Source organism: Zerene cesonia, chromosome 27 (genome assembly GCF_012273895.1).
Source record: "Zerene cesonia ecotype Mississippi chromosome 27, Zerene_cesonia_1.1, whole genome shotgun sequence".
NCBI classification, from domain to species: Eukaryota; Metazoa; Arthropoda; class Insecta; order Lepidoptera; family Pieridae; genus Zerene; species Zerene cesonia.
This window is the reverse complement of record NC_052128.1, coordinates 4,161,719-4,177,229: the sequence shown is the minus strand read 5'-3', so window position 1 is coordinate 4,177,229 and position 15,511 is coordinate 4,161,719. Positions and strand designations below refer to the sequence as shown.

The window sequence follows — 15,511 nt, the reverse complement described above, 5'->3', positions numbered from 1 at the left end:
AAACGAGGTCTAAATGGCTATGATATTGTAAGGGTAGATGGACCTTTTGAAGGTGCCACTAAGATTTAGTGCTACGGTGCGAATGAACGAAATGATTTTGTACACAAAACAAGCACACAGATTGCAAAATTATTGCTAAGTTCAATACAAAATGTGAAGCTTAAGAAACCAGTTGCGATCATTAAACTTTAACACATATTGGTAATTGAGGGTAGAAAGTTCGTAAAGATCTAAAATTGCATGTTTAATCATGTTCGTTTTCATTATAATCATATTTATTTTCACCTAGCGTTGTATAGAAATAACGCATTACCATGCTTCAAAAGACGCAAAGAGTAATACGAGTAAAAATAACATTCCAATTTTCAAATCCAATGGGTACACTAGCAACTAATTAGATTTAGGTAAAGACGACCCTATTGCAATGCGGTTAGGACTGAATTCTGAATGTATTTTCGTTGCAGGCATCAAGCAACTGTCCAGATATGTACCGCAACATGCATTATACAGGTAAGACTGCATCAAATAAAATACTTATTCTAACAACGGGAATGTTTGACACTCGCATGGTTGTGTCTTGACCAATTCTAAGCTTTAAATTTATTAGGGTTAAGAACTACATTACTTTAATTTGAATGTTTTATTAATTAACTTGATTATGAAATATATCAACATATTGTGAATGGCATGTAAGATTTTACACCTAATAACTTATTACTATTAAATTTATTCTGGATGCATCTGTACTATTTCATTAATTAAAACCACATATTACATACTATTTTAAAATACTTCCCTCGTGTTAACTTTACACCTGAAACCTGAGAGATAGTATACAATTACTTTCAATTAGAATATTTATAATCAAACTGTTTCATAATGCATAGTCTAGAATTTAACCCTTTCTATAAAAATGCTCCTATCCCATTATAATTCCTGAATTTACATGGCTTAACCAAAGAAGCTATTATCATATATACTCAGATTCATTATAAATAATCATTAAGACGGTTAAGGCGAATTGAAAATAACTGTCAAAATCCATTGATTTGATGCTAATCTTTAAATTCAATACCGACTGTTTCATAAAAACATATCCCTTCCCTTTATTAAGGAGCATATATCCAAATATAATAATTCACCCCCTGCAGCTATAAAAGAAAGCATAGTGTAAAATTTCCAATTTCATCTTAGGCGTTCAGATCGTGCGATGGTACTTCAATCAGTCGTCTAGAATCAAATCACTTTTACATATATAACATAATATAATAGATATTGATATCCAAGTGAGTGGTTTTATTAAACAGACACACAAATACCCAATGTACGACCCTACATCATTGTCTATAACCCTTACAGCACGTTACTCCCGCAAGGCACGAACGAAAAAAAGCATTGCATGCAAACGAAAGATGTTTTCAAAGAAATCGTGTCACAAAAAATAGGTATATACGCACGTGGCTTAGTATTTGTATGATTAAAATATTTTTTTTGTTTGTCATGCTTTTCGTTTCGCTTTGTGTAGATATTTTTACCTTCGCTCATGAGATGTTTGTTTGAAAGAATTTTAATTAATGTGTACATGTGGCTGTGTAGAACAATGCTATGTTAATATACGAATATATTTAATGTTAGTAGTTAGAGGTAGTTATGGTAGTGTGTTTTATTGTCTGTAGTACTGTTTATAGTGACTTTTAAGAGAACCGGTCAAAAGGCCGTCGTGTAAGTATGAAAATTTAGCTGAAAATATGAAGCATAAGAAAATAATGTACATATTGTTTGAAATACTATTATCCATCGCATAAATTGTGTCCTAATTGTCGGGAAATCTTCAAAGTTTTCAATTGCTTTCATAATTCTTAACACCTTTAAATGAATGTGTATAATATGTTTATAAATTACAATGATATAGTTTATTATATTTATACTTTGATAATTCAGATAATTCTAGAAAAACGGTAAGCTTAAATGAACTTTTCAAAACATTTAATAGCTTTATTTCCTTACAGCCTAATAAAAGCATAATAAACAATAAATCACAATAATTCCTACATGTACATAGAAAAAAATTACGTTCATTAAAATAACGAATATATTATATTTCTTCAGCTACCCAATGGCCTCGTGAACACAGCGTGCGGTACAGAAGCACAGAAGATTTAGCAATGTTATCGCCTAACTGAAATCCATTATAACTACTCTTTTAATCATTTAATCAACCTGTAAAATCCATAGTGACTCAAACAATAAATTCCTTTTACTTTGCCTTTTTTTCAACTAACAATGTTCGTAGAATGACAGTTATGTAGGGATCATTCTAGAAGTATAATTTTATTTCATGAAGTCAATTGAGTAGACAATATATAAAGCAGTACATGAAATGTATAGCTGGCTTGGTTTGGAACTTTCTAGATTTTAGTCATGTGTTATCTAGATGTAAATAGTTACTGTACATAATATACATACGTAATTATCTTAATTCGTCCACAAATAAAATGGAGAAGCTTTAATAAGCATTATTCGTTTCATTTCCAGTGCAATTATTATATAATTTTAAACGCATGTTTTTCGTGTTACACACTAAATTATGTAAAATAAAAATGTATACAAAGGCTTATGAATAGATTACTTATAAATACAAATAGAATAAGTTATTTATAATGCAAGTTTAATAATTCTTGTATAAACATCGTTATATTTATGCAGAAATCGGTTTATAACTGAACAAGTGACGTACAGTCAGCATCGAAATATAAAAATTCATGTTGCCGCTTTTTTCTTGTAATTGTATTTTGTTGCTGACTGTACTATTAGAATTGTGGTAGACTATAGATGCTGTGTTGTCTTTATGTAAAATAAATATTTACGACAAATATGGTATTTTAATTTCAAAAGTGATTCACTTTAGAAACGATACTTCAACTATAAGAGTTGATTGACCCGGCAAACTTTACGCAACACCATTTTTTTTATCAGATTTCTTTTTTATTTTTCTTACCATTCAATTCTCCCTGAACTATTATGAATGCCAATCCAATATTATCGAAATCGGCCAAACCATTTTCATGTTTCAGAGAGACTAACGAACCGCAGTTGACATTTATAGATTTATACATATTAAAATTACTTAATATTTTACATTAAGATTTTTATATCATTTAATTACATTTGTAACAAAATATTCTTATTAATTCACTATTCCAAAAATAAATACAAAAAGATATCTACACTAATATTATAAAGAGGAAAATTTTGTATTTTTGAATGTATGTAACGTTTTCACGCAAAAACTGCTGGACCGATTTCAAAAATTCTTTCACCATTGTAAAGCTGCAACTTCACGAAGTGACATAGACTATATATGTACCATGGGCAAAGCCGGGGCGAACAGCTAGTTTCAATAAAACTTTTACAATCAACATCTTCCCGAAGAAGAACCGCTTTCAGCCCGGTCAAACAAACCTTTTGCAAATAAGGACAATGCAGACTGCATCAAGGACCCGCAAACGTAGACGAGCGAAGATACTCGTAAGTATTTACAGTAACACAAGTATACTCTTGGGAATCCAGTGGGTGGGGAATTTTCATGGTTGATAGTAGAAATTTAGTTTCTCGGTCAATAAATTAAAATAAAAATTTAGCACAAATAAACCAAATTTAATTAAGAAATATTACACTTCAAGAAAGAAATAAGCGATTTCATAATCACTACACAGTATAAAACAAAGTCGCTTTCTCTGTTCCTATGCCCCTATATCCCTATGTAGCTATATCTCTATGTCCCTATCAATGCTTAAATCTTTAAAACTACACAATGGATTTTGATGAGTTTTTTTTTAATAGATAGAGTGATTCAAGTGGAAGGTTTATATGTCATCATCATCAGCCCATACACGTTCCCACTGCTGGGACACAGGCCTCCTATGAGGGTTCAGGCCATAATCCACCGCGCTGGCCAAGTGCCGATTGGCAGATGTCACATGTCGCCGAACTTTTGATTCTTTGACATGCCGGTTTCCTCACGATGTTTTCCTTCACCGTTTTGAACAGTGGTGATGCTATCCACATGCGCAGATAAATTAAAAAATCAATTTATTTCCTGCACGCTCGCCCGGTCTCGAACCCCGACTTATCGATTTTTGAAGTCCGAGGTTCTCACCACTAAGCCACCACTGCTTTTGTTTAATAATGTTATTATACATATAAACCATAGGTTTATATGTATAATAACATTATTAAACTTCTCCGAATTAAACGCGTTGAAGCCGCGGGCAAAAGCGAGTGTTTCTATAAACACTATTATTATTATATTTATATTGTTATCTTATACCTTTAAACGAGCAATTCTTGTATATATATATATATAGTACCTGGATTACCGAGCATTGCTCGGTTAAATTCGTGAAGTTTCCAAGATCGTTTGGGCATTTTTAAGTGAAGACGTGCATTAAGAAGGCACAAAACAATATTAACAATTAGTCTAACCTCAAAGCAAACACAGCAGATAGCGTTACTTAACAACGCCATCTGCTGGAACTTTAATTATTCGCCAAAAAATAGTATTATTATTCGCCAATAAATGTCAGGAAGTGTCATAATAAATTGGGACTACTTAAACGCCGCCTATTTGTTAAAAAAGTAAGTTTAAGTCGATAAAACACGAATAAAACACGAATATGACATTTTCTAAAAAATATTCCTATCTAGATCGATTTATCGCCCCCGAAACCCCCTATATACCAAATTTCATGAAAATCGTTGGAGCCGATACCGAGATCCCAATTATATATATATATATATATATATATACCTATATATACAAGAATTGCTCGTTTAAAGGTATAAGATATAATTGGAATCTCGGAATCGGCTCCAACGATTTTCATGAAATTAAGTATATAGGAGGTTTCGGGGGCGATAAATCGATCTAGCTAGGAATTTTTTTTAGAAAATGTCATATTCGTGTTTTATTCGTGTTTTCTTTTTCCTGACATCTATTGGTGAATAATAATACTATTTTGCTTCGTAGATAGCTGGACAACTGAAATAATGTCATATTCGTGTTTTATTCGTGTTTTTTTTTTCCTGACATCTATTGGTGAATAATAATATTATTTTGCTTCGTAGATAGCTGGACAACTGAAATAACACATAGGCACTTTTTATACCGATATTCCTACGGGATTGGTTACGCAGCACGCTTACGCGGTTTCAACCGCGGGTCACAGCTAGTGACTATTTATAAAAGAAAAAGTAGAAGGACACAGATTAACCGTATTTGAATTAACAAATACAAATAAAATATATATAAATGCGAAAGTAACTCTATCCGTATGTCTCGCCTAAAGCATTTTGAAGCAACTGATTTTCAAGAAGCTAAGCACAGATGTAGTTTTAGACCCGAGAATGGGCATAGGACAGTTATTATCCCAAAAATTCCATAAGACCGGTAATAAGCTGGGAAAATTCCCGATGAAAAGCTGGCTCGATAGTGACCAATAATAATGTATGAATTAGTTCAATATAACAATATTAAAACACATAACATTCTCTAGAACTTTCCAACAAAGCTCTCAACAAACAAGTTCAGAACCGATAGCTGCATAATTACAAAGTGGAATACAGGCGCATGCAGCGGACCCGGATATGTCCGGCCATGTTGCCCGGGACAATCCGGATACTGCTACGATATACTTAGATTTATTAGAGGCACTTAAACTGGCTTTTCAGATAATTATTTGACAGCGAAAAGAGGCTAAGTCTATGAATAAAGAATTAGAAAACAATTTTAGTGTATCCATTTAATTTTTTTATATATATCTAATCACTCACTTCGTCGTGTCACAATTTTATCATTCAAAATCACAAGCACACGCTATTTTATCCTCAATGTTACAAACTATCGCTTTTCTCTTATTATGCTTAATTTCATATTTTATATAGACAAGAGATCTATTTATTAATTGCACCAATAAGCTATACGAGTATAGCGTTCATAAGATAGACACGCCACAATTTCAAAGCGATATTATGTATACGCTCCGTCCACGGCGTCTTTAAACTCGCAAGTCTTTGAAGGCTTATCGCCTCGAAATTCCTAAACATATTTAAAAACATGTTAACTCACATGCAGTTTCAGAGGAGGCGGAAGTTCCATGCAGACAACATGGCCGCCGGCAAGCTTCCGGATTTAAACCGTTGCGGACAGTTTAAAAAGGCCAACCTTATTTTTGTCGACAAAGTATTCTTTAAAGAATAAAAATAGAATCTTGTGCAATAAGGTTGAAAGTTATTCATATTATTCTTATTGGAATAATAGAAGAAAACTCGGTTCATTTATGTTAAATGGGCGTGGAGCTAGCAATATTTATAATATTAATTGTATTTTGGAAATTATGAGTGGGAAAATATACTAGATATTATACTCAAAAAAAAAAAAAAAAAAATTCACGAATTTTTTATATTAAACTGATAAAGCGTTTTACGATGACTTTACTAAACTTCAAAGTAATTATGTATGAGGATTTTGTCTCGTCCAGTATTTTGCGCTAGAGACTCTTATGATTATTTTTATTTATTTTCATAAAGAATCCTGAAATCTCTCACAAACTAACACTCACACAAAATACTTAATCAAGAGCGTTTAACGGCCTTCTATGCTGATTCTATTAGAGTTCAATTATTGTAGAAATCCAATTGTTCTTTATTGAATTCCCAATAGATATATTTCTATTTTGTTTATGTCAAAACGTATACGTTTGATCTGTAAAGTTTAGGAAGATTAACAATAGATGTTATTTTTTATTATAAGGGGAAACAATATAAACAGATTGTAACAAGTTTGAGCTATAAGTGGTGTGCGCTGCATTACGCTATCAATAGAGGTAACTCAGTTATTTACTGTAACGATGTACCGTCTGCATAATAAAATGTTACCAAACTAGTTATTAGATTTCAAAATTGTAACTTTAATGGGGAAGAAAGTAGAATTAGTTTATTTTTTAAGCAAAAAAATATATATCCTGCGTTATTCTTTTTTGGGCCTATTTCACTGCAATTCTAAGATGTTCATGTTTTTTTTTGTTGTTTTAATTTAATAGTGACACCGACAATAATTGTTTTTAATTTTTTTTTTATTTTTAGTGAATATAATGATGAAATACTAATATTTTAAAGTTACTTTTATGTTTTTTCACAATAAGAAAGCTGCTTCATCACTGAGGGGCATAGGCTATATCACGGGCGAATTATAATTGTAATCATTAAAATAAGGAAATTTATTATACATATATAGCCCGCGCCTTTTTTTCTGACCGTACCGTCGATAGAAAGCACTTGGGCGCGACGCCAAGATTCAATGAAATTATCAAGTCTGATATTCGAGTTATTTACTTTTTCTAAATTCATAACATACAATTTAAATATGCAAGGTCTACATATCTTGAGGATCATGGGGCAAATTTTTATCATATACATCATATATAATCGAATAGTGGACCATCCACTATTTATATAATGGACAAACTATCTGTTGTCCACTAAACGAAAACTTTATTTTTAGATTTCAGCTGGGACACAGGCCTCCTATGAGGGTGTAGGAAATAATCCACCACGCTGGCCAAGTGCGGGTTGGCAGATGTCACATGTCGTCGAACTTTTTATTCTTGGACATGCCGGTTTCTTCACGTTTTCCTTCACCGTTTTAAGCAGTGATGATGTTATCTACATGTGCAGATAAATTGAAAAATCCATTTATTTCCTGCACGCTCGCCGGGTCTCGAACCCCGACATATCGATTTTGAAATCCGAGGTTCACACCACTGAGCCACCACTGCACTAAAATTTGATTAGAGCGCATCAATTGTTTACCCTATTGGCTCCCTTTTCTTTCCTAGGAGAACATTCCTAGATTATTTAAGATATGCTTAAAATAATAACAACATTTCAAACGAAATATATTACGTACGGTGTAAAATGTAATATTTTATTAAAGCTTTCAAAGTAAGTTTTCTGTCGTAAAATTTTGATTCCCAATTGAATTAGGATGTTCGTAATCACAATACATTTTAGTTCAAAGGTCAAAGGTCGTTAGCTATTTCTTTTCATAATACGTTCATTAGAATAAATTCTCGGAATAACATCGTTTGTATTGTTGTGTTCATTTCACTTTTATATTTGAATTGGATCAATCTTGTTTACTTCCCTTTTCGATAGATATTTAGGTACTAAAGTATACTAACTAAACTAGTAATTTATTTTTATGTGAAGAAAGCGAGCATCTTGAAATAAAAAACAGACGTGTGGCACTCGGAGACTGCCGCGGTGAAGCTATTGCATAGCATTTTATCAACTTATGTAATTATTATTATTTATTTTATTTATGCTATATATTTGTACTTTGTATTTCTTTGATATTTCAACTTTTTGAGCGTGGTGACGATGAACGATAAATGGCAAAACTAAAGTGCGCTGTGCCGGTCGGAGTGGGGGGTGTTAGATTATTTTCGTTACGGAATTTCGGGATTCGGTCTTCACACTCAAAGCTTCTATCGCGAGAAGCTATGCAATAGCTTAATAAACTTCACCTTCATACGAGTACTTTTCAGTGCATATCATATTAACAAAAATTGACAGGGATTCAAATTTACAACTCAACCCTACCAATTATTTGGAAATAAAGTTTTTTCTTCTACCTTACCTTAATTTGTATACCATTTAATACAAACGTATGTATGAACTGTATAGTAAATAATATGTCACCGTTAAAATTTTTAGTCTAGTATAACAATCTAGAGAGCAAAAAGGTGTTTAAAAATTATTAGAAAAACAAATCGCAAGCAAGTGTTGTGGATAACAATTTTTCATATAACATGCATATAATAGTGTAAACATTAGAACCAAACCTTTCAATGGTCGTTCTAACCCACACAAACGCATCAATCACGGGCACACATGTAAAAACCGCGTAATTCGAATCTTAACATCTATTAGGGCGGCAGAATACCTCCCCAACCACTAATTACGTGTTAAATCACTGAAAACGACTAAACTGGTGACGCCGTGAGCGAGGCCCGCTGTTTGCTGTGATTTACACTTGCGAGTGCGGGCGTTGGGTGCGGACGTAGTAACGTGCTTTTCGCGGTGATATACTGTTATTTATTTTTATATGATACTACATATTCGGCCCGGCGTCGACCGTGATACATATAAAGCTTATGTCAATCAGTGAAGTTTCAGCGTTCCAATTGTGAAAGAATTTTTGAAATCGGTCCAACAGTTTTTTCGTAAAAACGTTACAAACATACAAAATCCAAAAAAACGTAAAAAAAATCCGAAAAAACAGAAGTTTCCTCTTCATATTATTAGTGTTGATATCATGCTCTTAAAGATAACTATCTTCTTTGGTAGTAGAGAAAAATAACATCTTACCTACTATAAAAGTCTTCAATAGAAAAGATTCAAGGAGAGTTACTTATATTAAAAATATGTCTTCTCAAATATGTAAGACAGTTCTGTTTTCAAAAATTCCTTCACCATTATATATTGGCATCTTCACTGAATGACATAGGCTATATAAGTTGCACGGGCGAAGCCAGAACTCTGTTATTTTATAACTTTAATTATACTCATAATAAATGATTAGATCTAAAAAGTATTTATGGAATAGAAATAATAATGATACCCGCTCCGCTCCCCAGCGCCTGCTACCTAACAGCTCCGATGCGGTTTCACTCACCGAAATAGAATTGGACCCGTGACAGTCCAGTTTTGGGCACTTTTTCTTCTTTATACAGTTCCGAATTGATTGAGTCCGTCTACACCTTTGTGTTTCAGTTGATTTAGACGCGAGATAAAACTCAAAGCATTCTCGTGCCTTTTGATGGGCGCTCCATCGATTCGAAATAAAAATACGCTGCATTGCTGGCAAATTGTTATTTTAACATAAGCTAGTGCTTACTCTTAAGAAATATATAAATAACAATAGATTGATTCGATTTCCAATGCTAGAGCAAATGAGCTTGTGATTCGCCTAATGATAAGTAATCACCACCGCCCATGAGTATTTGTACTGGTAGGTCCTTGCAAAAGAACTTGAAATTGGAAAGGGCGAGGGTAAGGATACAGGCCTTCGGCTTTTTGATAATAACCATTTCTTTGTTATTTTCATGCGCATAATACATTTGTCTAAAGACAGTACATTTACATAAATGTACTGTGTAGATACATATCTATAAGAGACTTTTTTGTTGACAACTGTTTCAAATAATTACATCAAGTCTTCTCTGCAAATACAAATCAAAGACAAAAACATAATTGCTACTTATAATACCCAAACAAATACCCTTGTTGTGTCCCTTTGTTGGGTTTTATTTACAGTTGTTTCACTCACAATTATAATTAACAAATACAACAACAGGAGATAATCATAAGCCTACTAATACCAGAGTTATTTTAGTCTCCACTACAAACCTCTCAATTCTACATGCGAAAGTACAAAACATCAATCTTATAAAAGACATAAACAATGAAAACATAACAGATTAAAACACACAAAGACGGGTAACTCCACACCGCAGAAGCAAACTCCCAAATAAAGTAAAACAATTAGAAATGGCATCGCTACTAAGTACGGCAGAAACGTATCTCGTCCCGTAATGGTGAGCACTCGAAACTGGATTCAAAGAAATCATTATTCCGCGAGCTTCCGAGCGCGACCACGCGAAAGGTAGTGATGCTGCGATGTCGATAACATTTTATCATGTACCTCAATATGATAAATACTCGTATATTTATTCAAATGGAACATTAAGTAGGTAATTAATACTAACAGTGAATTTCTAAAAAGATAAAAAAGTTCAAAAAAAAAACGTTCCCATCCATTCAATTTATATCTTTCAGTATAATGTATCTTATGGATAAAATACAATTTAAAGTTTTTAGTATATTTAAAAGAAATATAGGGTTTTAGCAAAAACTTAAACCTCCTTCAAATTATCAGAACTAGACCAAAATTTTGATAAAACCCCACGGAGGTATCAGCTTACAAATAAACAAAGAGCAGGCAAATATATAACCTGTTCCTTTTTCTAAGTCGACTGATAACCGAGTGCATAAAATATTGTTGTATCAACATTCATATCAAATAAAGGACGTCTCTTCGACTTTTCTAACATTCTTTTCTTAACTCGTATTATACTGAAGACTATCCGACGAGATATGTAAACATCCGTCTATACTTACACGCCGCCTTTTCAATCCGTCTTACTATAATTTAAAATACTAACAGCTACTCTAGTTATCGATATTTCATCATTATCGGAACAACACTAGTGCAGGTAGACTCCGCCGCGGGTAACGAAGCTAATCTGTACTCAAGTGTCGACAATTTGAGTAACAACAGAAAATAAGCAAGCCCGCCTGCGTTTAATTCACGATATAAACAAAACAATCTGTTATGATCGGACCTCGTTTGTTTTGTCGTTTCGTTAATTCAGCTATCAGGATCTCAGCAGGATAAAACAAGTCAATATAAATTGATGGATGCTATTATTAAATGTCAATTAATCTTTTCTTTTCTAATATTTAATGGCTTGGTTGTCAAATAAGTCTCTGAATGAATTCATAATGACAGCTTACCATTTAAATGTTTATTAATATTTTAAGAAATCGAAATTTATCTATTCTCTACAACTTTAAATAGTTTAACTTTAAATAGTATATAGTAATATCGAAAGTGGATTGTGTTTTATAGAGAGTTTGTTGAGTACCCTATATATCTTATATACAGCCTTAGTACTGTATCAAAACTATTTTCACTTCCTTTGAAATGAAATAACAACATGAAAAATACAACTATTTCTAAATACGATTCGCCCGCAAACAAAATTCTGGCTCTGTAAGTATTGATGTTTCACCGAACTTTCGAGCTATATAACATCGAAAATTTCAAAATGAGCACAGTTGCATATAACTTTGTGTGTATTTTTCGTAATAAATTAAATGTTGGACATGAAAACGAGTTTTTCATACGACAGTTGGTTAAACTCGCTACTTTATATTGCGAAATGAAACACATAAATTACGAACGAACTCCGACACTCCTGTTGTCTGTGGTGGGGCAATAATAAGGTTCAATTTTAATTATTTGTATCATATGTAATTTGTAGTAAAATGTTATTTTTTAAATATAAAAATGCTTCATGGTAGGTCCAAAAAGAAATCAACACTTTTATTAACATTTTAAAGGCTTAAATATAATAAAAGTATCTGCATAGTTTATTATTGTGAAGGGTTGCGTATTTAAGTATGAAATTAAATATTCGTAATATTGAACACAATCACGAAAATTTAATCTGTACTTAGCTTTATTTGTGAACAATGCATCTTCAAAAGTCCATGAAAATATTCAATCGATCTAATTTGCTTTTATTTCGTACTAGCGGTCCGCCCCGGCTTCGCTCGTTCGGTACATATAGCCTTCCTCAATAAATGGGCTATCTAACACTGAAAGAATTTTTCAAATCGGACCAGTAGTAACAAATAAACAAACTCTTCAGCATTATAGTATTAGTATAGATCTACTGTTTATCAAGTAATATATTTTTTCATATCACTTACTTTTTCTTTACGTCGAATAACAAAAAACAACTACATATCCGTTTCTCGAATAAACTACTTTACCCAGTATAATAAGGCACTAAAACAAGGAATCTAACGAACTTGTTCTCTAATAAAATTTGCTCCGAGCGACAAGCAAATAGTAAACAAGGGAGGTAAACAAATCAACATTTTTCCACAAAGAATTCAAAAACTGGAAACGAATCGAATGAACAATCGAATCAAAACATTTTAATTCAGTACACGACGAGCTATTGAAATCAACAGTTGGGTTATGAAAATCATCAGGGTTCTCAAAAGCATTGTAACAATGTATTACGTCAGGGAAATGGTATTTATCAGTCCGTGCAGGAAAACAATCAGAAAATTGTCTGTTTATCTGGGCTTTTTCTTCGGTGCCCTCGTAATCTGCACGTTCACTAATTACTTGGTAAGCAAAAATCTATATCAAATGCTCCATCAGCAGACTATCAGGTATCCAACGGACTTAAAGTATATTTTAATTTGGAGACCTAAAACATATGGTTATCGTACAGACGAAAAACAGAAGATGATGTTGGGACAGAAAGTTTTTATCAAACAAAAATGCTCGCATATTAATTGCTACATTTCATATGATGAGAATTTATTAAAAGAGGATCATAGAAATTTTGATGCGGTAGTTTTTAAAGGAAGAAATATTATAAATTATGTTGCAAGTGAAATAAATATAACACGATCTCCCGAACAATTATACATATTTAACTCTTTAGATTCTTCAGAAGTGTATCCTGTCTGTAACAAAATGTTTGACAACTTTTTCAACTGGACGTGGACTTACAAGCTCAATTCGGATGTAGTGCATCCTTTTTTCAATATTTATGATATCAATAATAAAATAGTTGGTCCGAAAATAGAACTTAATTGGACAAGAAAAATGGATCACACGGATAAATTCAAAAGTAAAATGCGCAATAAAACCAGAGCGGTGGCGTGGATTATAACAAAATGTAGATTAAAAGTTAAGCACGAAGAGTTTATAAAAGAGTTGAAAAAAGAACTGCAGTTTTATAATTATACATTAGACGTATTCGGACCATGCGGCGATAAAAAGTGTCCCAAAAGAAGCAAAAAGGGATGCCATAGTTTAATAGAAAAAGAATACTTCTTTCAAATGGTTATAGAAGAAACATTCGCTGAAGATTATGTTACGGAAAGATTGGTTAGAGCTATGAATCAAATCGCTATACCGATTGTAATGGGCGGCTCGAATTTTAACAGGTAAAGAATTCTGAAATATGAATATTCTATATCTTTTAGTTCGCATTACGGCCTCTTACTGAACTTAATTTTAGAGTTTTAGATTTATGAAATTAACAGCACTTAAATCACTAACTTTCTCAATTTTAAATTGGAAATTTAACTCTAAATTAAAAATCTAAAACTCTATATCAGTCGTGTTTTATGTTTTTCTAAATTTTTCTACCCTAAATTATTTCCTACATAACAATATAAATGGATAACATCTTTGCTTTTGTTGACACATTATTTATTCGTATTTTTGGCTTAATCTCATCTTTATATCTTAATCTTTCGTAGATTTTTGCCCCCTGGCTCTTACATCAACGCACAATCATTTGACATGAAGAAACTTGGTGCAATTATTGACTACCTGATCAAAAAACCGTCAACGTATGAGTATTTCTTTGATTGGAAGAACCACTACTATTATATGGCAAGGCAAAGGTCAAATATGTGTGAGCTGTGTACAAAATTAAATGAACGTACCAATATGACTGCTCCAAAAACATACCCGAAATTCAGGACTTGGTGGGACCCAGATTACAAAGAACATTGTCAAAGAATACAATTTAATCAATTTTCATAATAAACATTGTAAACATTAATAAAGCTAAATTAATTACGGTGTTTCTTCAAATTTTCTTAAGTGTATTATGAATTGTGATTAATGATAGTTATTGTATTACAAAGCAGATTTATAGAATGCATTTTTTTTATCGCGAATCGCGATAGATGCATTGGCACTCAAATAAGAGATGTTATAGGACGCGGTTTCACCCGCGTAAGTCTGCATCCCGTAGGAATATCGGGATAAAAAGTTGTCTATATGTTATACCAATTGTCCAGCTGTCTACATACCAAATTTAATTGCAATCGGTTCAGTACTTTTTATAACATTAGTAGGATTATTTACAACATAAATTCAAAACTCTTTCAAGAGACTACGCACGCACACATATATACATGTAAATAAAAAAAAAAACAACGGTCTCACTTGACTAAGTCGGCACACAGTAAACGTATATATTATCGCTCAAAAATATTATTTCTAAAGAAATTATTCTATTAAAATACTTAATAATGTTGCATAATTTGACATATAAGAATGTGCCCGTATAATAAACATGGTTTTTTATCTATGAAAATTCTTTAGAAGCATCGTGTTAATATTATTATATCGTCAAACTCGTGATTATGTTTTCAGCACGGTATCAAATATCATTTACTAATTACGGCGGTTTCACCCGCGTCCATATCCCGTGGGAATATCGGGTTAAAAAGTTGCCTATATGTTTATTTATTTATTTGTTATGTTATTCCAGTTGTTCAGCTATCTACGTACCAAATTTCATTGCAATCGGTTCAGTAGTTTTTGCGTTGAAGAGCAACAAACACACACACATCCTTACAAACTTTCGCAGTTATAATATTAGTAGGATAGTAGGAAGGATATCTTAAGGATATCTTCTCTTAAGGATATCTATCGATTTCTGATTTTTTTTTAATTTATTTCAGTAGATCATTTACTTAAAGACATTACAATCCACCCTTTGTATCATATAGACCCCACAAGATATATTTCACTTACACAAATAACATGCTACGCTTTCAG

General features: G+C 32.4%; 2 protein-coding genes across 2 annotated transcripts in view; both read left to right on the top strand.

The window, feature by feature from the left end:
* LOC119837320 (carbonic anhydrase-related protein 10) overlaps positions 1 to 2,873 on the top strand; it is a 44,020-nt gene extending 41,147 nt beyond the window's left edge. The window contains exons 10-11 of the mRNA XM_038362849.1: positions 465 to 510; positions 2,110 to 2,873. Of these exons, the coding sequence (XP_038218777.1) occupies positions 465 to 510; positions 2,110 to 2,183 (120 nt within the window). The 3' untranslated portion in view covers positions 2,184 to 2,873. The remainder of the gene's footprint in view (positions 1 to 464; positions 511 to 2,109) is intronic.
* Positions 2,874 to 13,168: 10,295 nt separating this feature from the next.
* LOC119837280 (alpha-(1,3)-fucosyltransferase C-like) lies at positions 13,169 to 15,128 on the top strand. Its single transcript, XM_038362796.1, has 3 exons — positions 13,169 to 13,878; positions 14,197 to 14,427; positions 15,104 to 15,128. The coding sequence occupies exons 1-3, from the start codon at positions 13,169 to 13,171 to the stop codon at positions 15,126 to 15,128; spliced, it is 966 nt and encodes a 321-aa protein (XP_038218724.1).
* The last annotated feature ends 383 nt before the right edge of the window (positions 15,129 to 15,511 follow it).

What these genes read in the sequence shown, in the direction of transcription:
- LOC119837280 (XM_038362796.1), top strand. Translation starts at nt 13,169, where the DNA reads ATGATGTTGGGACAGAAAGTTTTTATCAAACAAAAATGCTCGCATATT. An exon ending in GGCGGCTCGAATTTTAACAG is followed by an intron (nt 13,879 to 14,196) that starts GTAAAGAATTCT and finishes AATCTTTCGTAG; the next exon opens with ATTTTTGCCCCCTGGCTCTT. An exon ending in TACCCGAAATTCAGGACTTG is followed by an intron (nt 14,428 to 15,103) that starts GTGGGACCCAGA and finishes TTATGTTTTCAG; the next exon opens with CACGGTATCAAATATCATTT.